Source organism: Heptranchias perlo, chromosome 5 (assembly GCF_035084215.1).
Source record: "Heptranchias perlo isolate sHepPer1 chromosome 5, sHepPer1.hap1, whole genome shotgun sequence".
NCBI lineage: Eukaryota > Metazoa > Chordata > Chondrichthyes > Hexanchiformes > Hexanchidae > Heptranchias > Heptranchias perlo.
The window spans coordinates 73082865-73108672 of NC_090329.1; the positions used below are offsets into that span (position 1 = coordinate 73082865).

Sequence of the window (25808 nt, forward strand, 5' to 3'; positions counted from 1 at the left end):
CCAATAAAGTCTCTGTTCAATAATATTTAGTATAACTTCCGTAAACCTATACAAACATCTTAGCCTATAGCCTTGGCACTTAAGCAGCAAAAAATATTCTGCCAAGAGGAAAAAAAAGTTTTTTTTTAAAAAACATTTAGGCTTTTAAATAGAGAGCTGCAAAAGCTTTAGGCAAGTTCAAACTCAGAAATGCTGGAGGAAGTTAGAAGTCATTTTCTTGAAGTCATGTAAGATGACCCACTGATGTGGGGAAGCATGGTATATTCATTATTTTGTATAATTGCACAAAGATAAGTTGTACTGATTGAACTTAGTAAAATTGATTTTATCTGTTGCACTGTTATGGTCAGGCATGAAATAAAGCAACTTAACGATTTGTGCCAAGCCTCACTTCAAGTATTTGCTTGGTCCACCTTCAGTGACATTGAAGAAGCACGACTATATAGCCAGAACACAAGGGGTTGCTTTTGCTACATCCCTTGGCTATGCTGGCAAGTGAACAGATTTAGGGCAGTATGAGTCAACTCCCATAAAAGTAAGATGCTCAGGCCACTTACTGGATCAACTGATGCCACTGAACCAGAGACGGTATCTACAGCAGACCCAAATTTGCAACAGTTCCTCTATAAGTAGAGCGACAGCAAAAACCATACTTTAGAGAGCTATGTGACCTTTTGGCATATATACAGTCATGGAAACAATATGGTTTGGGAAAAGGGAGAGGAGGTTACAAAATTTTCTGATATCAGAAAAGGGGCCCCATCGCACACTAGTCCATAATGGAGTTGGTTGATTGATTCACTATGACCTGTGAAGGCATTTGTTCCATAAGTGTAGAGGAATCCCATCTAGCTACCATTCTTAACCACTGATGTCCAAGTACTTGCATGCAACAGACACTTACCAGCAAGCTGTAGTCATTTGTGTCATATTTGTACAAGCGAAAGCCTGGGTTATTGGTTACATGGTCCAAAAATCCTCTTTGTGGAGTTACAGCCGGTGCCACAAATAAAGAGTTGATAGGATTCCCTGGTGGAGGAAAACAAAGATCAGGAAATAAAATGACGTAATCATACAAAGCTTTTAGAGCTATTTTGCGATATTAACACTTATCCTTCTAAAATATATTCCTTAGTAATTTATTTGCATATTTTAAAAAATCTAAAACAATGCATTTTTAATCTAATAAAAATAGATTACAATACAAAAGAGAAAATCATAAAATTCATAACCCAGAACATTTACAACTATTAATTAAATCAACATTCTTAGACTATCTCTTCTGTTGTCAACACATGTATCAGTGTCATTGTCGGTTTGTCTCAGAATCAGAAGGTTGAGAGTTTAAGACCCAGCACAGAAACGGAACATATAATCTAGGTTGACACGTCAGTGCAGTACTGAGGAAGCCCTGCATTGTTGCAAATGCCATCTTTTGGCTGAGATTTGAACCAAAGCCCCATCTGCCTGTTCAGGTGGACTCAAAAGATCCCATGGCACTTTTTCGAAGAGGACAGGGTGTTTTCCCAGTATCCTATATCCATCCATCAGCCAACACCTCCAAAACAGACAAACTGGTCACTCGTTTCATTACTGTTTGCGGGACCTTGCTGTAAACAAGTTGGCTACTGTATGTGTCTACACTACATAAGTAATTCATTGGCTGTGAAGTGCTTTGGGACATCTGAGGACATGAAAGGTGTTATATTAATGCAAGTCTGTCTTTCTTTCAAGTGAAATTTCCACATCTTCTCCATTGCTAGAGCTGCCTCCAAAAAGTTTGATTTCCTCTTTTCTGCAAAGCATTTCTTTTCACCTCAACAACTTAATTCTCTATGATCCCAAGGCCATTCAAGACTTGAATACTGCACCCATATCTTTCCCAGACAACATACAAGAAAAGGTTCTTCACCTGACTGGTGATTCCTCTTTCACCTCTGGTCTCCAACCTCTTTTCCCCATCTCAACTTCTGTCATCACTATTTTATCTATGCCAATAAAGCAGTGCTTGTCTAAACTTTCTATTTGTATTCCTCTCAAGCTACAAACATACTACCTCACATGCTCCTCTTAACATCCTCAGTGTATTGAAATCAAGACCCAGGGTAATCTTTTACACTGACTCATTCTTTCCCAGAATTTCAAAACCAAGACATGTTACTTCGCTTATCATTTCCTTCCACTAGAAATCTTCACACTTTTGCTGCCCTGAAGGGAAGCTCCACTCACCTCTCCTCCGGCATTCAGCTCTTGTGTCCATGTCTAGATCAAGGCTGCGATGAGGTCTGGAGCCGAGTGGTTCTTATGAAACCAGAACCAAGTAGCAGTGAGCAGGTTATTGGTAAGCAGCATTGCTTGATGGTACTATTAATTTTGTAACTGATATCCACTATAGATAGGTGGATAGTAAATAAGAAAAACTACTACAGGGCCGATTTTTCTGTTCCTGTACCTGGATGTATTGAATCTTCTGGACAGAATATAGAGGTTCTAATACAGCCCAACATTTCCATAACCTGCACCTATACCCATTGTTTTACAGCCACTAACTTACTGCATAGAAAATAGTGCATACAGATGTCAGCAGCAAAATATAAGGCTTACTTTCCATAAACCCATCCCAATCCGAATTATGTTCATACAGTAGATTTAAAAGGGGTTATTTTCTGACTCAGTGCTTCTGGTGGGGAATCTCTCCCACTGGACATTTTGGAAATTTGGGTGCATGCTGGCTTTTCAGTTATTAATTTAAGTGGTTGGAAAATCATGCCTAGTGCATGTATGAATTTTGGACAATTGCTGGCGATTGGCAAAGCTTCCTCCTAGAAGTGCAAAGTAGGAAAATTACCCCACAAAAATAATATTCATAGATTTGAAAATTGTTTCTTTTTGGTTAGTTGCTTTTTTTTTAGTTCAGTGACTAGTTAAGTCAGAATGTAATTCCTTCAACCTTTCCTTCTAGCTTATTAATTTAAGATAAAGCATGATCTCACCTACCCTGAACCCTTCCCAGATAATGAAGCAGTCCGAGCCCGCATGCAGCAAGACCTGGACAACATCCAGGCTTGGGCTGATAAGTGGCAAGTAACATTCACGCCAGACAAATGCCAGGCAATGACCATCTCCAACAAGAGAAAATCTAACCACCTCCCAATGACATTCAACGGCATTACCATCGCCGAATCCCCCACCATCAACATCCTGGGGGTGACCACTGACCAGAAACTTAACTGGACCAACCATATAAACACTGTGGCTACAAGAGCAGGTCAGAGGCTGGATATTCTGCGGTGAGTGACTCACCTCCTGACCCCCAAAGCCTTTCCACCACCTACAAGGCACAAGTCAGGAGTGTGATGGAATACTATCCACTTGCCTGGATGAGTGCAGCTCCAACAACACTCAAGAAGCTAGTCACCATCCAGGACAAAGCAGCCCGCTTGATTGGTGCCCCATCCACCACCTAAATATTCACTCCCTCCACCACCGGCGCACAGTGGCTGCAGTGTGTACCATTCACAGGATGCACTGCAGCAACTCACCAAGGCTTCTTCAACAGCACCTCCCAAACCCGCAACCTCTACCACCTTGAAGGACAAGGGCAGCAAGCACATGGGAACAACACCACCTGCACGTTCCCCTCCAAGTCACACACCATCCCGACTTGGAAATATATCGCCGTTCCTTCATCATCGCTGGGTCAAAATCCTGGAACTCCCTACCTAACAGCACTGTGGGTGAACCTTCACCATACGGACTGCAGCGGTTCAAGGAGGCGGCTCACCACCACCTTCTCAAGGGCAATTACGGATGGGCAATAAATGCTGGCCTTGCCAGCGACACCCACATCCCATGAACGAATAAAAAAAAAATGCCACTCTCTTAATTGGTTTTCAACCAACACTGCCACTAATGGAAGGCAAAGGGAAGGCCAAAGTCAAAGGACCGAAGGGTGTGGGAGATGAAGGTTGGGGGCTGCAAAGGTGGAAGGAGGTCATGGTGGGATTTGAAGATGAGGATTAAGATTTTAAACTTAATGCGTGGGGGACAGAGAGTAGTTCAGTGGGAACAGGGGTGATGGGTGAGCAGGACATGGGTGCCTAAGTTTTGAATGAGTTGCAATTTATAAAGGGAGGTGTATAGGAAACTGGCAAGGAAGACAATGGTGGAAAATCATTTAGAGATGATATAAAGCATGGATAACTTTAACAGTAGGGATGAGGTAGGTAGGGATGGAGGTGGGCAATGTTGTAAACAGTCTTAGCGATGGATAGGATGGCTTTTATTTATGAAATAAAGCAATGCCCTCAGGGAGGAACAAAATTACATTAAAATATATTGAATTAAGTCACTTTATAAATGCATATTATTTCAAGGAGAATGCTAAGGCAGTGAATGGCTAAGCCTTTCAGACCAAGACGGTGCCAACTCTTGGTCTGAGGTTAGCTGCTCTCGGGGTGGGGGGGGTGGGGGGAAAGATACTTCAATGAGCCTGAACATCCCAAGTTAAGCATTCACAGTTCTGCCCTGTCCTGAGATCTATTTTCAGAAACCATTGATGTAGGTGCTTGTTTGTGGAATTCAAGTATAACATAATTGGACTCCACTGTATTGTTCTCTACAGTAGAATAGTCTGTTGTTCCATTTTCTGGGCTTATTCATTAAGAATGGCCACTTGGACAAGGTAACAGAGGATCAGCAGCACCCCTAGAACTATATCCAAGCAGGGAATTGATGCTATCCTTAGAGGAGGAGGAGGGGAATGGGGAGAAAATTGGCAGGAAAAGGAGGAAAGAATTTTTTTTTTAAAAAAAGGTATGTATTACCTTGATCATCCAGAAGGACCATTACGCTGTCCTTGTGAGTGTGACCAAAAAACTGCCCAACAATGAGGTCACTATATTTGCGAAGAATTTTCACCAGCTTCTCATTATACTTCTCCCTCATTGCAGTGGTGCTCATTGAATCTGGCAAGTAGCCTGGAGGAACATGTGCTATGAGATAAACCTGGGAGAAAGTACATTAATTACTTTTTGGTAATAAACTAATTGGTTAGAAATCAACTCCCATTTGGCACAATGTGTTTATTTAACCCTCCTGCATATTTTCCAATACAGAGGAGGCACTTCCATCCAAAGCATTAAAGAGTTGGATCTTTAGAGCATTTGTGCTCTCCAATTATACCCTCCCACCCCCCCAACAAAGAGAAGCGATAATTTCACTGGTTGTACCGGCATTTGTTTTGTACGATTTTTGTTGAAAAACTGCAATATAAATTGATCCCACTGCATAAATGGGGTCCAATATTCTATTAATACAAAGGGCCCGAATTTAGCAGGCCTGCGGGTTCCCAGCGGGTGGTCCTCCGGGAGCGTGGTCAACACGCTCGGCGAAATTAGTGGGTTGCCCACGTGATCGTAGCAGGCAACCCACTAATAGGAATCAATTACCTGCTCCTCCGGGGTCCACGGCGCTGGCCTGCGCGTCGGGCGGGCTGCGCATGCGCAGTACGATCTGTCAGCTGGAGGCTCTCTAGTTAGAGGGGCAGTCCTCCACTGACAGATGCTGCAACCAATGGGACAAATTGCAGCATGGAGCAGCCCAAGGGGAAGGCTGCTCCCAGTTTAATGATGCCTCACCCCAGGTATCATCAGATGGGGTGAGGAGGAGGGGGAGGACACAGATCTTCCCCCCGGCGGGCGGGAGGAAGCGGCCTGCCTCTGCCACCAAGAAGGCCTGGCTCGAGGTGGCAGAGGGGGTCACCTGCGCCACCAACATATCGCCCACCTGCATACAGTGCAGGAGGCACTGCAATGACCGCAGTAGGTCAGCCGCAGTGAGAACACGAAGTCTTTCCCCTACACTCCGTCTGCCACAACACTGCCCCCACCCCACATCTCCTTCGGCACCGCCAACACTATTCTGTCACATCACCCTTCATACCCACTCACACCCCATCCTCATCTTACCTCCACCTACTCACCTCGCCAGTACTCACCCTGCCACTAACACGCAACCCACTCCTCATACAATCTCATTGCTCCATCCCATACTCACCCTCTCGTGCATCTCCCTCACGGCCAGCCTCACTCAACCTGCCACCACCTGTGCTGCAGCCACAGGGCATGCATCACATATGTGCAGTAGGCAGCGTAAGGCAAACGTCTCGTCAGCATGAAGGGGGTGCACAAGGGTGTCTGAGGGTTTGTCCTGGGTGTTACCTATATTGAATTTCAGAGCAAGAAACAGCACACATTATATTGACACCACCACTGCCATGTCTCCGCGAATCCTGTCCGTTGTGTCCAATAATGCCCGCTCCTGGGTATCACTATGAGGACCCACCACTGATGCCACCCATCGTGTTACTGCAGAGTAGGTGCAGGTGTATTTGCAGGGCTCGTCCGCGCAGACGACTGAGAGACATCGGCGGTGTAGCCGGCTGCACCCTGGAAGGATGCGGAGGAGAAGTTGTGGAGGGCAGTGGTGACTTTGCCAGCGACAGGTAAGCAGTTGGTGCTGGGGCCAGCCAGGAGCAGCTCGGCATGAAAGAGGCTGCAGATCTCCACGACTACATGTCGAGCGAATCTGCGCCTCCCTGTGCACTGCTGCTCGGAGAGGTCCGGGGAGCTGCGCCTCGGTCTGTGGACCCTGTGGCGAGGGTAGTGCCCTCTGCGACGCGTCTCTCTCTGCGGTAGCCCTCCCTCCTGCTGTGCAGGTGGGCGTGCAACAACACCGTGTTGGGGGGATCCACGTCTCTGCGGCGGACGGCGTGGACTGCGAGGCTGCTGGTGCTGGTCATGCTCTTCGTCCTCCGAGGGTCTCCACACACCACCCAACTGGCAGGTGTTGGTCTGAGGGGTTGTGCAGGGTAGGTGTGTGGTTCCTCGGACTGGGGCTGCGGTTTCGTGTCGGTCTGTCCTCTGGCTTGGCGGGGGGTGGTGGAGGGCAGGGGTTGCCCTATGTGACGCGGTGGCCTCCTGCGTGGGTGAGGGCTCTCCCCCGTGGAGCGCACCTTGGCACCTGCCACAGGCTGCTGGCTGCAACACGCCTGGTTGGAGGGAGACTGTTTCCCCCAGTGTGGGAAACTCACTGCCTTGAACCTAAAATCCCACACTTCCTCTTTTGACAGCTGCTTCAGCTCATTAACTGACCTCAACAAGCAAGGTAAGTACACTCAAGTGGAACCCCGCTGGCTTTAATTGCCTGCGGGATTCCCACCAGCGGGGCTTGCGCGCGCAGCCCCGCACGTCAGCGCGGTACCCGGAAGTGGCCGGGATTTCGTCGCGATCCGGTCACGTGACCGGAGATCGGGATTTTCGGGGCCCCCCCGCTGGAAACCCGCCGGAAACACGATCCTAAAATCGAGCCCAAAATGTTAAATTAGCAGTGTTTTTTATTAGCTGCTTTGGTTATTTTTTTAAAAATTACAATTGCCTGGAATTTATGCAGGGGTTCTCCCAATGTCCCGCCTTAACTTCAGTAGAACCCTGGTGAAACAGCATATACAGCTAAAAACTGCATATATCATTTTTCCAGGTTTGTGGCCAATCTTCCACTGAAGTTATGGGAGGACATCAAGAGAACCTTGCAGAAATTCTCCCCAATAACTTAATTGTACAAACTTGTGATTTAAGGCCAGGCTATATACTTTGCCCTCAAGTAGCTTGTTGTGTTTATATGGACAGCTCACTAAAGGAAGCATCCAGCATTACAGTTGATGACACCTTCATGTACTATAGTGGTGCCATCAGTCCTGCTGCCCCAACTTACTTTGGGAAGAGGAGCCTCCACCTGTATTAATTGTCTGCGAAAATGAGGTCTGTTATATCTGTTTGCAGATGTGGCTTGCAGATATCAATGAATGGACACAAAGCATCTCTCATGCAGCCACACCTGCTGGTATCCCTCCATATGTCTTCCTTTTTTTTCAAAAACATCAAGTAGGGGGTGTCCTATAGGTATTAATAATGCTGCCTTGGACAAAATATAAATAAATGAAGAAAAGTTAAGAAATGGCTAAAACAAACTTATTTTTATATTACGGTGTCCTCTCCATAACCTCCAGTGTACTTGTTGCCATCTAGCAATTCTGGACGTCCTAATGTATATTTAACTGAAGTGCCCACCAGTTTGAGACGGGTACTTTTATCACTGCTGGCCCTGTCCAAAGGCACACAAAGTGGGTGGGAGTGACTTTTGCCATTCTCCCATATCAGCCACCCAATTTACACCATAACAGGTAGCTGCCATCAGAAAATGCAGGATAACTGTCTAAGCAGGTAGAAATAACAGGTCAGGTTTTACAGTTAACTTTCTGATTTTGCACTGCTGGTGGGCAACTTCATCTGTCGTTTAACGCACATCAGAAATTCAAGGAAGCACCGTGCATGATGTTCAGACCATTTGGCCAGAAAATCAAGCGCAGTGTACACTTAGATTTCCAACATGTATTCAGTGGGCAAAGTTCTTCACTGGCAGTGCGAAGTTGGGAAATTACTCCTTAATCCAAGTCTGTGCTTCCTATTCCTAATAAACTGTTCCCCTCATTCAGCTCCAGATTTTGCTACCAATGCTAGCATTTGAGATAATTTGGCAAATTTAATGCAGGAACCATTTTATTTTAGAAGGTGGTGAAATAGAGCATGCTACTATTTCCAACAGCCTAGTTTTCATTCAGCGCCAATGATCACTATCACATCTCAGTGATAAAAGATTCTGTTCGCAGCATCAGCTACAAGTAGATCAGCCCACTCTGCAACATGTCTAACTCCTCCCTAAAAAAACAGCTTTTTTCAGGGCATTTGACACTTTTTTTTAATATTTGTGTTTCATTTGTTAGGTCCCAGAACTTGGACCTGATGCCAAGTCGTCTTCACGCTACTTCTGATCTGGAAGGATTATTGCATTTTTGTTTTTGTCTGTCTTTAAACTTTCAGGGAAGGTGTTGCCCACTTTAGCCTGTAAAAGGATCACTGAATTTCATTCTTTAAATCATTCAGCAAATTTTGAAAACTTCAAAATTGTGGATAAATGAGGGTCTCTTCATGACTGTTATTCAATGAAGGCATTATACAATTTATTCTATGTAGAATTAATAAAATTAGAGAAACCTCCAAAATCATCAAGAAATTGTGGAAATTTACAAAACAAAATATAGGAATGCAGTGTTTTTGGAAAGTTTATTTCTCTTATGCTGTGGAACATCTTGTGTTGTGACTCATTCCCAATGTGAGAGAAAAGAACTGAAGCTCATACATGAAGGCCATGGTCTTATAGACACAATAGGGGAGATCATGTGGGCTCCCCAGCTGAAAAAGTGAAAAAAAACTAATGCTGGCTTGATTTTCCTACCAAACTGATATGTGGATACATGCAAATGAAGAAATAAATGGTGTTACAAGCTGAATTTGTAACTCTTAAAATGGTCAAAATACAAACTTGCACTCATCCTTTTGCTCAAATGCCTCCAAGGCTTTGCTCCTCTCTATCTCTAACTTCCTCCAGCCCTAAAACTCTGAGAACCCTGCATTCCTCCAATTCTGGCCTCAATTTCCTTCAATGCATCCCCAATTTCCTTCACTCCACCACTGGTGGCCGTGCTTTCAGCTGCCCAGGCCCTAAGCTCTAGAATTCCCTCTCTAAACCTCTCCAAATCTCTACCTCTGTCTCCTCCTTTAAGACGCTCCCTAAAATCTACCTCTTTGACCAAGCTTTAGGTGACCTTTCCTAATATCTCATGTGGCTCGATGTCAAATTTTGTCCAATAACGCTTCTGTGAAGTGCCTTGGGACGTTTTACATTTATTTATTATATAAATGCAAGCTGTTGTTGATGTAGTATAGCATCTAATGTCCTCAGGACATCCAAAGTACTGTACAACTAATGGATAACTTTTTGAATAGATACAGTTCTTATAATATGGAATCATTCACATTCAGCTCAGCAAGCAGACGTGGCCTCAGTTAAAGTCTCATCTCAAAGACGGCGCTTCCAACAATGCAGCCCTTCCTCAGTACAGCACTGACGTGTCAGCGGTAGACTATATGTTCAAGTTCCTAATGGGGCTTGAACCTACAACCTTCTGAAAAATGAGTGTGTTACCAACTGAGCTAAGCTGTTAAATACTTGTAATGAGTTCATTTACAAAGAGATTTAACATTTTTACATATGATATTAAAACAGCAATGAAATCATAAGTGACTTGTCAGATTAAAAGGATGTTTTGCCTCAATATAAAATCTGCTTCAACTATTTTAAATTCATATCTCTTTTGAAGATTGTTAAATAGATTTACCTTCTCCTTGTTATCATGAGCTTTCTTTAATGTTTCTTCAAGCCACACAAACTGCCCTGCAGGGTCTGGAATTCTCTTGGTCACTTCATTGGGACTGTAGTACAAGTTAGTGTTTAGGCTGATTATCCTAAGGGTCTGCTGGGTAACACTACAATTGAAGACCTGGGTGTAGAACCCACCTATAGTAAAGAAAAAGCAAACTCAGGAATATGCGATTTATGTAATAGAAGGATCCAGTAAAAATCTCCAACAACCAAATCAACAATGTTCAATCAGGAGTGTAGAAGAGCATGCCAGGAGCAGCAGCAGGCGTACCTAAAAATGAGGTGCCAACCTGGTGAAGCTACAACTCAGGACTACATGCATCCTAAACAGCGGAAGCAACATGCTATAGACAGAGCTAAGCGATTCCACAACCAACGGATCAGATCAAAGCTCTGCAGTCCTGCCACATCCATAAGTAGTGAATGGTGGTGGACAATTAAACAACTAACGGGAGGAGGAGGCTCCGTGAACATCCCCATCCTCAATGATGGCAGAGTCCAGCATGTGAGTGCAAAAGACAAGGCTGAAGTGTTTGCAACCATCTTCAGCCAGAACTGCCGAATGGATGATCCATCTCGGCCTCCTCCCGATATCTCCACCATCAAAGAAGCCAGTCTTCAGCCAATTCGATTTACTCCATGTAATATCAAGAAAAGGTTGAGTGCACCGGATATAACAAAGGCTATGGGCCCCGACAACATCCCGGCTGTAGTGCTGAAGACTTGTGCTCCAGAACTAGCGGTGCCTCTAGCCAAGCTGTTCCAGTATAGCTACAACACTAGCATCTACCCGACAATGTGGAAAATTGCCCAGGTACGTCCTGTGCACAAAAGGCAGGACAAATCCAATCCGGCCAATTACCGCCCCATCAGTCTACTCTTAATCATCAGCAAAGTGATGGAAGGTGTCATCGACAGTGTTATCAAGCGGCACTTACTCACCATCCAAACTGAGCTCACCGATGCTCAGTTTGGATTCCACCAGGACCATTCGGCTCTTGGTCCAAACATGGACAAAAGAGCTGAATTCCAGAGGTGAGAGTGACCGCCCTTGACATCAAGGCAACATTTGACCGAGTGTGGCACCAAGGAGCCCAAGTAAAATTGAAGTCAATGGGAATCAGGGGGATAACTCTCCAGTGGCTGGAGTCATACCTAACACAAAGGAAGATGGTAGTGGTTGTTGGAGGCCAATCATCTCAGCCCCAGGACATTGCTGCAGGAGTTCCTCAAGGCAGTGTCCTAGGCCTAACCATCTTCAGCTACTTCATCAATGACCTTCCCTCCATTATAAAGGTCAGAAATGGGGATGATCGCTGATGGTTTCACCTTTTTCAGTTCCATTCACAACCCCTCAGATAATGAAGCAGTCCGTGCCCGCATGCAACAAGTCCTGGACAACATCCAGGCTTGGGCTGATAAGTGGCAAGTAACATTCACGCCAGACAAGTGCCAGGCAATGACCACTTCCCCTTGACATTCAACAGCATTACCATCGCCGAATCCCCCACCATCAACATCTTGGGGGTCACCATTGACCAGAAACTTAACTGGACCAGCCACATAAATACTGTGGCTACAAGAGCAGGTCAGAGGCTGGGTATTCTGCGGTGAGTGACTCACCTCCTGACTCCCCAAAGCCTTTCCACCAACTATAAGTCACAAGTCGGGTGTGTGATGGAATACTCTCCACCTGCCTGGACGAGTGCTACTCCAACAACACTCAAGAAGCTCGACACCATCCAGGATAAAGCAGCCCGCTTGATTGACACCCCATCCACCACCCTAAACATTCACTCCCTTCACCACCGGTGCACTGTGGCTGCAGTGTGTACCATCTACAGGGTGCACTGCAGCAACTCACCAAGGCTTCTTCGACAGCACCTCCCAAACCCGCCACCTCTATCACCTAGAAGGACAAGGGCAGCAGGCACATGGGAATAACACCACCTGCACCATCCCAACTTGGAAATATATCGCCGTTCCTTCATCGTCCCTGGGTCAAAATCCTGGAACGCCCTCCCTACCTGACAGCACTGTGGGAGAACCTTCACCTCACGGACTGCAGCGGTTCAAGAAGACGGCTCACCACCACCTTCTCAAGGGCAATTAGGGATGGGCAATAAATGTTGGCCTTGCCAGCAACGCCCACATCCCATGAACGAATAAAAAAAATTGACAAATTAAGCATTATTTTTAATAGAAAGATTTCATAAACCTCATTATAGCTTGATTTTGAACATTAAAAAAATAATGCTGGTTAGAATGAACACTACTACTGTGATGTTGATTGTTAATTCAGAATGGGCAATTATTGTGCATTAAGAAACAAACTGGAGGAATTGGAAGAAAGATTACATGCACACACATACAATTAATTTTGAAATATCCTCCTCCCTTTCTATGACTTGTTTCTTCAAGTCAAGCCAATAAACTTCTGCTAAAGTATTTTATATCTGTTTGCCATTGAAGAGGTATAACTGTAGAATTCGTAAGTCAGAAAACATACGAGAGGAACTATTGGGATAAAGGAACATTTCTCAACTGATAGCAAACTTGAACTTTTTTTTAAAAAAACTTGCATATTTTTGATTTAGGTCCAAAAGTGTTACTATGTTTGAAAGATCAATTCTGAAAAGAGTCTTTGTTTATTTAAAAATTCTAACCAGTTAATAAAATTGCCTAAAAAGAGTGCTCTAATGTTTGATATGATTTAAATAATTGTGATGCTTATGTTGCACTGAATGGAAATCAGTTAATACATTATAAGCAGTTTGATACCAAGCTGTAATGATTTTAAGGGGGCTTATTAAATTCAGCATGACTGGGTTTAAATTCTATATGCTGAAACTTGTTCACAAAGAATGTTGCCATGGGGTACTTTTAGGGTATATTTATATCACATTTCTGTGTCTACACAAAGTGGTTTTGGGTGTACGTCAACACAATAGTAGGACATAACTCAGAATAGAACCAAGTGTACTAAAGCCCTGAGGTGTGAGACCCCTCCACAACGCCGTCCCAAAGCATACAAAAAATCTTCAGTCTAATATACATAAATGAATCAGGTGACTGCACAAGGAGGTGCAAATTGTTATCCTATCAATTCAGCTTCTTTTTACTAACAGAACTCATATGCATTCCAGCACCATTACACAAATAAGCATCTACTGGACATTGCGATACTAAGTACCTTCAGTCATTTCACTAAGGCACATAAATCACTGGTGCAAATGAACTGATTTGGACTTGTGCTGTAGTTTGTTTTTGATTGTTTTGTTTTTAAAATTAACCTAAATTTGTTTCATATGCACTTTATTGGGATAGTGCTACAAGTATGCATGATCAAATTAGTTTTAACACAAGACATTTTGAAGAAGAAATCACATAGGTGACTTTAAAAAGCAATTATTAAATGACATATTTTACAATTGAATAGGATTTCCCCTTTTCAATTAAAACCACATTATAAGCAGCGGCAATCAAATTTTACCTTTTTGCAAGGTCCTAAGTGCATCTTGTGTCAACCATCGTTTCCACATATCAGCAACAGCATTGTAAACTTCATTCACATTAACAGGAAGCTGGTCCTAACAAAATAAGGAAATCATGGACATGATTTTATAATTTTCTTTAAAAAAAATTACCATATCAAGAAATACTTTCAATGTAAATATTTTATTAGGATTCTGGTATTATTTTCTCCTATGTCCCTTAGCTCTTCTGCTGAAGATGCTGTCTTTTACTGGGCAATAGTTCTCTCAAGTGGTCATTCTTCCCTCGAGCCGACATAAGGTGGGTGGAGGGCATCATGGCCAAACACAATTCTATTTACAACCAATGCCCACACATCAGTGCTTTTCAGCAGGAATCATTGGATAGAAATCAGGGGAGGAAACTCCAACTGATATTTAACCCAGCTCAAAAGTTTGACTATGCCAATTATAGCATTCCAACCGCTGTTCCAAGACTATCTATCTGAAGCACCAATGAATCAAACCTAGGACCTTCTGGCCTGTGTGGCATGGTGCTATGCTGGGGGCATCTTCAGCCAATTGTCCATCAGGGGAACCAGTACCATTGTGATTCAAACCAATAATTACAAGCAGAATTTTTTTCTGCTACTCTAACAAGTCCATTTTTCATATCAATTGATTTATCTGCTCATCAAAGCAAGAGATGACAGCACTAGGGAATGGAACACTTTTCTATTTCAAATTCCACTTTCAGTATTAAACACAACCAGCTTATATATAGCACAGTTTGACGCAGAATAAAGCTCCCTCTACTTTGGCCAATAATGTGCCTTACCCTCAGTCCCAGAATAACCAGCATGTGTGAAAATTGTCCGATAAACAGCCTACACGACAGGGGCGTGGATTGCATAATCGGGCTTGGGGGTTAATGTCCCTGACTTGCAGCACTCGTGATTTGTCAATGATTAAAATTAATCACCAGAAAAGAGGAAGTACTGTGAATCGGAGGCAATGACCTCTTTGACCAATTTCCTGATATTCACTGCGGCTGAGTGAGGCTTTGCAGTAGAAGCTTCGCCTTGCAGCATTTACCATATTGAATAATCCTTGTTGGTAGAGAAGTTGCAATATTTATCATATAGAAGTCTTGCTAATTATTTTTCCCAAAGAACTATGGAATATAAATTTTTACTTTATTGATGCTCCTGAAAATTAAACAACTTTTTCAAAACCATCCATACAAATGTGTCATTCCCATCCTTTAAAGTTGTCAATCATGAATCCAAAATTACCTCAGTTGTGTATTTTGTTGATTTGTAATAAAACAACATTTACAGCAAACAAGGACATTTTTTTTCTGTTCCTAATACTTCTATTCGGACAGATCCTGCCTAATGAAGGTAGGTAAATTTGAACATGAGCTGAAGCTGGTTTGAATAATGCATTTGTTTTTACCCAATACAGGTACTAGGGCTTGTGGAGTATCCCTGTTATGTATATAAATACAAGTACATAACACCCATAGAAAATTGATGTATATGTTTATGCAAAGCACTATATTATATATTGTTATGTTTCTTTCATTACAAATTTGAATTAAGCTACTACCTGTGGCCAATAGTCATGGTTTCCCAATGTAGGAAAAACCTGTAGATCTTCGAAGTGCTCCTGGATAGTCTGTGTCATATTACGGAGGATGTCAATCACAATTTTTGTAGAGAGCTTTGCAAATGGTACGTGGGGAGGACTATCTCTGCAGTAACAAAAGAAAACCAAAAGCAATGACTATAGTAAGCGGTCACGGGACTCACAGTGCTCAATATTTTGATAATCAAACTATGCGGAAAGATTTAAAATGCAATACCCTTTGCCTTGGCCATTTACAGGACTAATCCATAACATATTGAAAGTACTGATGTGGAGATGCCGGTGATGGACTGGGGTTGACAATTGTAAACAATTTTACAACACCAAGTTATAGTCCAGCAATTTTATTTTAAATTCACAAGCTTTCGGAGATTTTCTCCTTCCTCAGGCAAACATTTGCCTGAGGAAGGAGAAAATCTCCGAAAGCTTGTGAATTTAAAATAAAATTGCTGGACTATAACTTGGTGTTGTAAAATTGTTTACAATATTGAAAGTACTGAGTGGATCGCAACATTCCATTTCAAAATGCATTGCAAATTCCTGTCAGGCTCTGAGTATGGCACAATCCATTTTCCAAAGTAATTAAGTGTTCCTATTGCAGCCTTGGCTCAGTAGTAGTACTCCCGCCTCGGGGGGTCAGAAAGTTATGGGTTCCATTCCCACAGCAGAGACTTGAGCACATAATCTCGGCTGACACTTCAGCGCAGTATTGAGGGAGTGCTGCACTGTCGGAGATGCTGTCATTCAGATGAGATATTAAACTGAGGTTCTGTTTACCCATTCAAGTGGACGAAAAAGATCCCGCGGCATTATTCGAAGAAGAGCAGTGGAGTTCGCCCCGGTGTCCTGGCCAATATTTATTCCTCAAACAATATTACTAAAAACAGATGACCTGGTTATTATCTCATTGCTGTGTGTGGGATCTTGCTGTGTGCAAACTGGCTGACAGATTTCCTACATTACAACAGTGATGACACTTCAAAAGTACTTCATTGGCTGTAAAGTGCTTTGGGATATCCTGAGGTCATAAGAAAGGATTTGCATTTTTATAGCACCTTAAAGTTACTTGAAAAGCTAACTCTTTTTATTGGATTTATATAGTGAGAGTATACATGGCAATATAGTAAAACAAGTGCCTTTAGTCTGCCTGCAGTTGCAGGGTCTATCCACTGGGTTGTGGTGTGGCACAAACTGCAGTCTGTTCCTTTGTGCTAGGTCATCACGTTGTTTTTCTAGTTTGCAGTCAGCAAAAGGCAAGTCATTCTTCAACGTTTATGTAAAATTTAAACTGTTTAAAATATATACTTTAATTTTTTTCCACTTTTCTATTTGATCAGCCAGGCCCCAGTTATGTATTCATTGGCCGCTAATTCCCATCCTGTACCTACATGTGGCACTGGGCTCTGCTCCCGACATGTCTAGCCTAGCCACTCCATCCCTGCGCCTAGCTCTTTTTCAAACGAATGATTTGGCTTTAATATATAACCTACTAGGCCCCAGCACCTAAGCAGTCAGTTCTAAAGCAGCAACCTGTTCTACCAAAAACAGCCCGAATTTTATTTGTATTTCTTCATACTACGCAGCATCCTAGTGAACTCTGGACCCTTTCTATTGCCTCAACATCCTTCCTACAATTGAAGCCCAAAACTGCACACAACCCTCCAACAGTGGTCTTACTAAGGTTTAAATATAGATTCATTACATGTTGACTTTTATATTCTATACCTCTTGCCATAAAACCCATTAATCTTTTTATGGCCTTAACCACTTGACATGCTGCTTTTGTTCTTTCACATCATCCATCTTTCCCCCAAAGTATAATTATTACTTTTTTTTAAAATCAAAATGTACCACCTCACATTTATTGACAATGAATTCCTTCTGCCACTTTTTTGTCCATTCCACCATCTTATAGTTCTAAGAATTATTTACTATGCCTCCTAGTTTAGTAACATCTGCAAATTTGGGCAACACTCCATCTAGCCCTATATCCAAATCATCAATGTACACAATGAACAGAATCCCAAAACAGAACCCTGTGGTACACCCCAACCCACTTCTAACCACTCTTGAGAAATTGCCCTTAATCCCTACTCTATGTTGCGTCCCTTCTAACCCGTTTTTAAATACAATTTTCTACCTTCCCCCTAATTCCATACCACTTAATTTTCTCAGTCGATTGTGTGCTACCTTGTCAAAGGTTTTTTTTTAAAGTCCACGTACACCACATCCAGGTTTGTCAAGCAAGATCTTCCTTTCTGGAATCTATGTTGGATGCTTCTAATTATTTTCTATTCATCTGCATATTTAGTAATTTCATCTTTAAAGATTCTAAAATCCTTCCTACCATAGATGTTAATCTGTAACTACCTGTATTAGGACTGGCTCCCTTTTTGAAAATGGGTATTACATTTGCCACTCTCTGGCACAGTAGAACCCTGAAATATAATTGCTAGGGCTTTGCTATTTCTTCCCCCATTTCTCTTAGGGTAAGGAGAAAAGAAATAACTTGCATTTATATAGCCTTTCACGACCTCAGGACATCCCAAAGCACTTTACAGCCAATTAAGTACTCTTGAAGTATAGTCACTGTTGTAATTAAAGGAAACATAGCAGCCAATTTGCATTCAGCAAGGTCCTACAAACAGCACTAAGGTAAATGACCAATTAAACTGTTTTAGCGGTGACGATTGAGGGATAAATGTTGACGAGGATATGGTGAGAACTCCCCTGCTCTTCTTCAAATAGTTCCTGAGATGGCAGACGGAGCCTCAGTTTAACATCTCATCTAAAAGACGGCACCTCTGACAATGCAGTGCTCCCTCAGTACTGAAATAGATATGATTTTAGATAGGATTGGAGGTTTTACACTCTGCTAGTATTTGGCAGTAACATTCATTTAGTTCAGTTCTATGTAATGTCAGCACCTACCCTGTCCATATCATAAAGGAGGGTTGAACTTTAGCATCTTTCATGAACTTAAATGCAGACTGGATAAGATTATATGGTGAATCACACAAATAGTCTCCATAAGGTCCTGCACGTTTTGCTGGATGGCCCTTTGATGAAAAGCAAACTTTAGTAGGATCATCTGTCAAGTGATAGGTAGGATCCAAATGCAAGTCAGTCACATGCCAGAATTGTCCTAATTGAAAACAAAATGCAAAGATTAGCATTTTGGCATATAAAGACCTGTCCAGCATAAATGTCAAATTCCAATAAAACTTCAAACAGTGAATCAAGCTAAAAAAAAAATCATGAAATATTTTTGAAGAGCTACTTGTGTATGTTTACTAGCAGTTTCTCATTAAAGTTTATATCACTGCTGGATCTATTTTTGAAATGTTACCTTCCATGCTTCAGCACTCTTTTCACCTGTAAGCCAATATCCATTTACCTCTGAACATTCTGCTTCTGTTCCAGCTTGTTCTCCTCCATACATCTGTCCCTCTCCAATTACCTGCTGTGGTTTCTTTCCTCCTTGCTGTTCTTAATTGGCTTTCTCTATTAAGGAGGCCCCTAATATGTATAGTGGGACCTTCACATTAAAAAATGAAGTCTGATCAAATCCCTTATAATGTAACTGGTCATAGAAATTACAGAAGTTACATAGAAATTAGATTTGGTGTCTAGGACCACAAGATTGCTAAAACCGTACAGGTGTTTTTCTCTGCGGAATTGTATATTTGTATCAGACTGTGTGAGATCACATTCTCTGAAGCTGAAATGCAGCTCTGTGTTAAGTGTGTCACATAGGTTTGTTCATTTCCAAAAGCTTGGTGTAACGTGTTAATTTTCCTGGGCAAAAAGATACTTGGATATCTAACCAGACAACCAAGTACATCAAAATGCTTGAGCTAAAAGTAGGCTGGGCAATAATCTGCCACACTCAATCATTTGCACAAGAGATGTCACAGGAATCAGCAACAAGAAAGTGCACGGTGCAGAGCTTCATGCAAGGGTACACTGAAGATAAGACCCAACTAGTCACTCACCTCCTTGAGTGAAAGGGGGTGGAAAGAGTCTCTCTGGGATAGAGTTGCCTCCAAGATAACATGGGGGATTAGGAATGAGGTAATTTTCTCTGTCAAATTTAGTAATCCAATATTTGGGCAAGGCAAGTCTGCAGTATTCCAGGGCAATATTCATTATTCACCAGCCACTTTGTTCCTGTTCTCCATACATCTGTCCCTCTACTGTGGCTCTTTTCTCCTCACTATTGATGGGACCCAGAGGAACAGACCTGTCACTACACTACAATTCAATTCAATTTGTAGCACTTAGTCAAATGTCAAAGTCTAAATGAATGACAGGCTGTGTGTTTGATTTATATAGAATATTTTCTATATACATACATACACACACACAAATATTGATGCTGAGATGGCAAAGCATCACTCAACGGGAAAATAGAATACAAACTAGAACAACATTTATGAACCGAAAGGGGAAAGTGTGTGCAATGTTGTGTAGTGTAGAGTACTTTCAACCAATCAGATCACAGAACCAGAGACCACTGTGCCTTCAAGCAATCACCTGATAATTTTCTCAAGATGAACACTGAGTGTCACTAAGATTGCCCATTCCTACTTCGCATACCCCATTATAAACCAGCATATTGCCCAGCACACCATGAGCAATCAAGTAATGCTTTGGTCAGAAGTCCTTCGGGCCCACCCTTCCAAAAAAGATTATAGAGCCAATAGTCATATATGCCAAGAATTCATCAAATACTTTTTTTTAAACCTGCAATGGTTTACACAATCCCCACTAACAATCTAATCGACAATTCTATCATCCTTTTATTAAAAAATGTTACCTACATTTCTTATTTTGCTTGACACCCTTAACTTTAATTTGTGTTCCCTAGTCCATGAATCCTGTGCCCAACAAAAGAACTTTCCTTGATTCAACTTCTCTATATCTGTGGAAATCTTAAAAAACTTCTCTTAAATCCATCCTTGTGCTCCTCTTCTCCAGCACTTAAAGTCCCAGGATAGACAATCTTTCCTAATAACTCCACCCTCTAGCTTCAGGAATCAACCTTACAGCCTTCCTCTCGTAACTCTGCTTCTTTCCTATAATATGGAGACCTAACTGAACATAGTACTCCAAGATGTGGCCTCATCAAGGCCAAATACATCTTCAACATCACCTTCTTTGACTTCTAAATCATACACTTGGCTAAATATTCCAACACTTTATTTGTTTTCTTGACTTCTTGCAAACACTGAACCAGTTTTAACAACCAATACACCAAAACACCCAGATCTCTCTGCTGTCCTGTTTTCTCAATCACATCATCATTTAACATGCAATCTCACTTTTACTTAATCTCATGACTTTTCATTTATGTGTGTTGAATTCCATCTGCTACTTCTCTACTTGTTGTGCTAGCTTGTACAGATCCTTTCTTTGGTTCCATCTGTCAACTTAGAAACCTTGGACAATATTCTGCCCTTCAAGTGATTTATAAAAATTATAAACAATGGCCCCAAAACTGACCCCCGCCCCGGATTTCATGGACAGCTGGTTTCTATTCTGATACCCTCCCGCAAACCATCATTCTTTGCCGAGTACTTTCCAGTAACACATCAATCCAGCCTAATACTTCACCATTAATCACAGGGGCATGTACCTAGTAAATCAGATTTATGCGGGAGAGTGACAAATGCCTTCCTGAAATTCAAGTATTTAACATCCACTGCCTCATCTCAATATTCATTAGCTCTGAATGTGCCATCACTTCAGCTCTTCGATCGGTGCTGAGTGCCTGTTTCGCCACCATGCTCGCTGCATAGTACACGATGTTCAAGGCTCCCCCTACCCCCCAAGTATCGTTCAGTCACAAATTTATTTGGTCCGTTGTGTTGTAATGTTGCGGGGGACTTTCACTGTAAGCCAATACACTTTATCTTCAGTCACACAATATAAATCTGCACGGTCTTCAAAAAATTGTTACTGCACAGTCCATAACTGTGACATATTATTAAACAAGCTGCAAGAGTATTCCGTATTCCCAGCGAGCGCAGCACTCCACTAAGGACATGAAATTGCAGATTTATCCTTTTATAAATGGTAATAACAAGGTGGGAAAAAGTTACCATGTAAGTTCCGTCAATCTTCCTTTCCACACTTCTTCCGTCCTGTTGCTACAGTTGTAACTCTTCTAAACAGAAAACTGACCTATTTGGTTCATTTTTCTCTTCAACTATACCCAGGTTTATGCACTGGGGGATGTCTTTCTAAGAAATGACTATTGGTTTAATTGCAGCCTGTGCTGTGTGTGTTTTATTTCAACACCAAATGAGAGCATTAATTTTGTTGTTTTGACTGAAGGCTCCAGCTTTTCCAGAATCTGATGATCTTGGTGAAGAACCTTCCCTTCATTGCTCCATTCTGTTCAACCATTTTGACCACCATCAAGTTTTATTCCCACCACGTCTGTGACCTTCTCCTCTCTGGACTCCAATATATGACTTTCTGAACCTGATCGTATCACTCCATCATCCTCAAGATGTGTCCCTCTGAACTTATTTAATCTTGTCTCTTCAATCTCTCATGCTCCCATCTTTTCCATTGTTAAAGCTGCTTTAAACAGGCTCAGTGTCCTCTTTCATGCTAAACACTTCCTTTCCCGTCAGCAGCTTTTAACAAAACCCAAATCCATTCAAGATTGGAATATTCCATTCATATCTAAGGAAGCACAAATACCTCTTTTGCACAAGATAGAGCCCGCTGTCTAATAGGCAACCTCTCTCTCCTTTTCAATCTTTCTGGTCTATTCTATTAATACTACAATGATCAGTACATCAGTAGAATCATAGAAGTTCACAGCACAGAAGGATGCCATTCAGCCTATTGTATCTGTTACAGCTCTTAGCTAGAGTAATCCAAAAACTAATCCCACTGCCCCGTGCTCTCCCCATTGTCCAGTATCTTCCTCCACTTCAAAGATTTAACCAATTTTCCCTTAAAAGATACAATGGTCTCTGCCTCAACCACTCCCTGTTGCAAACCATTCCATGCTCCAACTCTGCGTAAAGAAATTTCTCCTAACCTCCCTCTCAGTGATGATTTTAAATTTAGAACCTCTCGTTAATGACTCCCCAACCAGAGGAAAAAGTCTTTCCCTAGTCACCCCAAGATTCTTCATAATTTTAAAAACCTCTATCAAATCTCCCATAGCACTTTTTGTTCCAATAACTACAGCTTCCCATTCCTGGCATCATCTTGGTGAATCTATGCTACACACTTTCTATGGCTTTACTTCAATGGGATGCCTAAAACTGTGGCCCAACCAATATGTTGCATAAATTTAATCCACAGTTTTAGGCACCCAATTGAAGGACAATAAAGCCATTGAAAGTGTACAGCATAGATTCACCAGGATCAGGTCAGCACAGCAATCTTGTGATTTTTTTTTTCCCCTAATAACTTTGGCCGAAAGTTAGATGTCTGCAGGGGTGTAGGTGGGGATATAGGCAGTTTACCATTTAATTTTGGGGGAGTAGCATATGCTCACTTTTCAGCCACGGAAACTGGTGGCAAACACTTCTTCAGTCAACTTTTTCTTGGTCAGCAAATGACGACTAGGCCATTTGCCCCTCTGTGCCACTCCTCAAGTATAGCAGCTAAGAGAAGGAATCCTCATCTCTGCAAGCTTTAGGTGGGAACTCCTGTTCTGACAAGAATTCCCACCTAAGTAGGCAGTAGCAGGATCCCATCCACTATTTGCAACACTCAGAGCAGCACTGAGGCGACAAAGGGGCCCAATCCTGGTCCATTGGCAGCTGCAATTAGATAGGAGGAAAATTGGGGGTAGACAGTAGGGAGAGACAGGTGGCAATGAAAGGAAGTGGAAGGGGGAAATAGTTGGCAACTAAGGGAAGAGGAATGAATTGAAATGAAGGGAAGGGAGAACAGGCAAGCACTGAGAGCAGGGCTTTGGAAGTGGAATAGGGAAAACTGGGAGTTGTGGCAGTGATGGAAGCGAAATCCATAATATCTTTTAAAAGGGAGAGGAAGGAGAGTCCCAATGCTAATTAAGATGGAATGAGGTAGGACGGTTCCAGCATATTCGGAGGAAGGTGGGAAATAAAGTGCCAACATGAAATGAGGGAGTTGGAATGGGGGGTATAATAGTGCCAGCTAGAATGGGGAGGGAGGAAGAAGAGTACAGACTTAAACTGATTGGAAGTGGGAAGAATACCAAGGGTATGGAAGAGTGCAAAGTTGAGTTGGGGGGGTGGGGGTGGTGAGAGGGAGATAAGTGGCAAAATGAATTGGGAGGGTTGAAGGAGGAGAGTGTGTCTCTGCGAAAGGGCATGGAGTTGGATGGAGCATAATGTCTCTGTGAGGGGTACGTATGAGAGAATGACTGTTGAGAAATGTATTAATTTTAATGGAAAATTCAAAAATTTCCAGGCATACCCCAGATATACCCCCCCCCCCCCCAACTCAACCAAAATTGCACTAACAATTTTATGCCTTCAGTATTTGAGATTTCCAGTCTCAGATTTTCATCAGTATTTACTAGTTTTCTAGATTAGCATGCACGCTTCTGGTGGTCACTGACTTCAAAAGTGAGAGAGGAGTTTATTCTCCTGGCGCCCATAAGTAGCAGCCATTCAGTTGTTGTTGCTGCACTCGAAAGTCTGTCATTGTGGTTTTTATCTCATACTGAATCCGAAAAAAGGTTGTGTTGCTAAATGACTGTACTGCATATTCTAATTGTGTTGGGTTCAATTCACTTCTCTACAAGCAGGTTTCTCTTCTTTCTGACCGGTAAGAAGTCTAACGTGTTACACTTTGCAGTATACCCACTTCTACAAAGGTCACTAAAAATGTAATACATTCTATTGCAAAAAAACTGTAAAATGCACCAAACCAGGAGACAAAAGTAAATATTTTCTGGGGGAACATAGTCCCGACCCCCTCCCCTCTCCCCCCACTTTGCAGTATACCCACTTCTAAAATCTATGTATTAATGGGTGCAAATTGAACTGAAACAGTGAGATAATCCTGCCACTTTATAAATCATTGGTGCGCCCGCACTTAGAATACCGTATACAGTCATGGTTGCCACTGTACAAAACAAATATTGCAGCTATTGAAAGGATACAGAAGAGAACAACCAGGATGATTAAGGGGATGGAGAGATTGAGTTATGAAGAGTATGTAAATTGGACATGTTATCACTGGATAACAGAAGGCTGAGAAGTGATATGCTGTTTTTATGATTCTAAAGGGACTAGTTAATGTAGACCATGACCAGCTCTTTCACCAGTAGGACCAGAGGACACAGCCGGTGCTTGGAAACTAATATGCAGAAACATTATTCGCAACCCCTCAAATAACGAAGCAGTCCGAGCCCGCATGCAGCAAGACCTGGACAACATCCAGGCTTGGGCTCATAAGTGGCAAGTAACATTCACGCCAGACAAGTGCCAGGCAATGACCACCTCCCCTTGACATTCAACGGCATTACCATCACCGAATCCCCCACCATCAACATCCTGGGGGTCACCACTGACCAGAAGCTTAACTGGACCAGCCACATAAACACTGTGGCTACAAGAGCAGGTCAGAGGCTGGGTATTCTGCGGCGAGTGACTCACCTCCTGACTCCCCAAAGCCTTTCCACCATCTACAAGGCACAAGTCAGGAGTGTGATGGAATACTCTCCACTTGCCTGGATGTGTGCAGCTCCAACAACACTCAAGAAGCTTGACACCATCCAGGACAAAGCAGCCCGATTGATTGGCACCCCATCCACCACCCTAAACATGCACTCCCTTCACCACCGGCGCACTGTGGCTGCAGTGTGTACCATCCACAGGATGCAATGCAGCAACTCGCCAAGGCTTCTTCGACAGCACCTCCCAAACCCACGACCTCTACCACCTAGAAGGAATAGAGAAGCAGGTACATGGGAACAAGGCCACCTGCACGTTCCCCTCCAAGTCATACACCATCCCGACTTGGAAATATATCGCCGTTCCTTCATCGTCGCTGGGTCGAAATCCTGGAACTCCCTTCCTAACAGCATTGTGGGAGAACCTTCACCACACGGACTGCAGCGGTTCAAGAAGGCGGCTCTCAAGGGCAATTAGGGATGGGCAATAAATGCCGGCCTCGCCAGCGACACCTACATCCCATGAAAAAAAACAGGCTCCCTAGGGAGATGGTGGAAGCAGGTAGTATTGATTTACTGAAATGCAAATTAGTTAGGTTTCTTGCAGAGAATAACATTTTAGGATACAGTATATGAGCAATCTGAGACATGACACATGGTAAATGTAGCATGCTTGGGCAGAACAGGTGACTTTGGATCTGTTTCCC

General features: G+C 42.6%; 1 protein-coding gene across 2 annotated transcripts in view; it reads right to left on the reverse strand.

Moving 5' to 3' along the window:
- Positions 1–25808, reverse strand: part of smpdl3a (sphingomyelin phosphodiesterase acid like 3A) — a 38302-nt gene that overhangs the window by 11692 nt on the left and 802 nt on the right. The window contains exons 2-7 of one of the 2 annotated variants that reach the window (XM_067984595.1): positions 18396–18609; positions 15426–15570; positions 13835–13931; positions 10298–10476; positions 4827–5007; positions 905–1029 (exon numbers count right to left, since the gene is read on the reverse strand). In XM_067984595.1, coding sequence (XP_067840696.1) covers positions 905–1029; positions 4827–5007; positions 10298–10476; positions 13835–13931; positions 15426–15570; positions 18396–18609 — 941 coding nt within the window. The remainder of the gene's footprint in view (positions 1–904; positions 1030–4826; positions 5008–10297; positions 10477–13834; positions 13932–15425; positions 15571–18395; positions 18610–25808) is intronic. The other variant, XM_067984596.1, reaches the window with a different exon arrangement.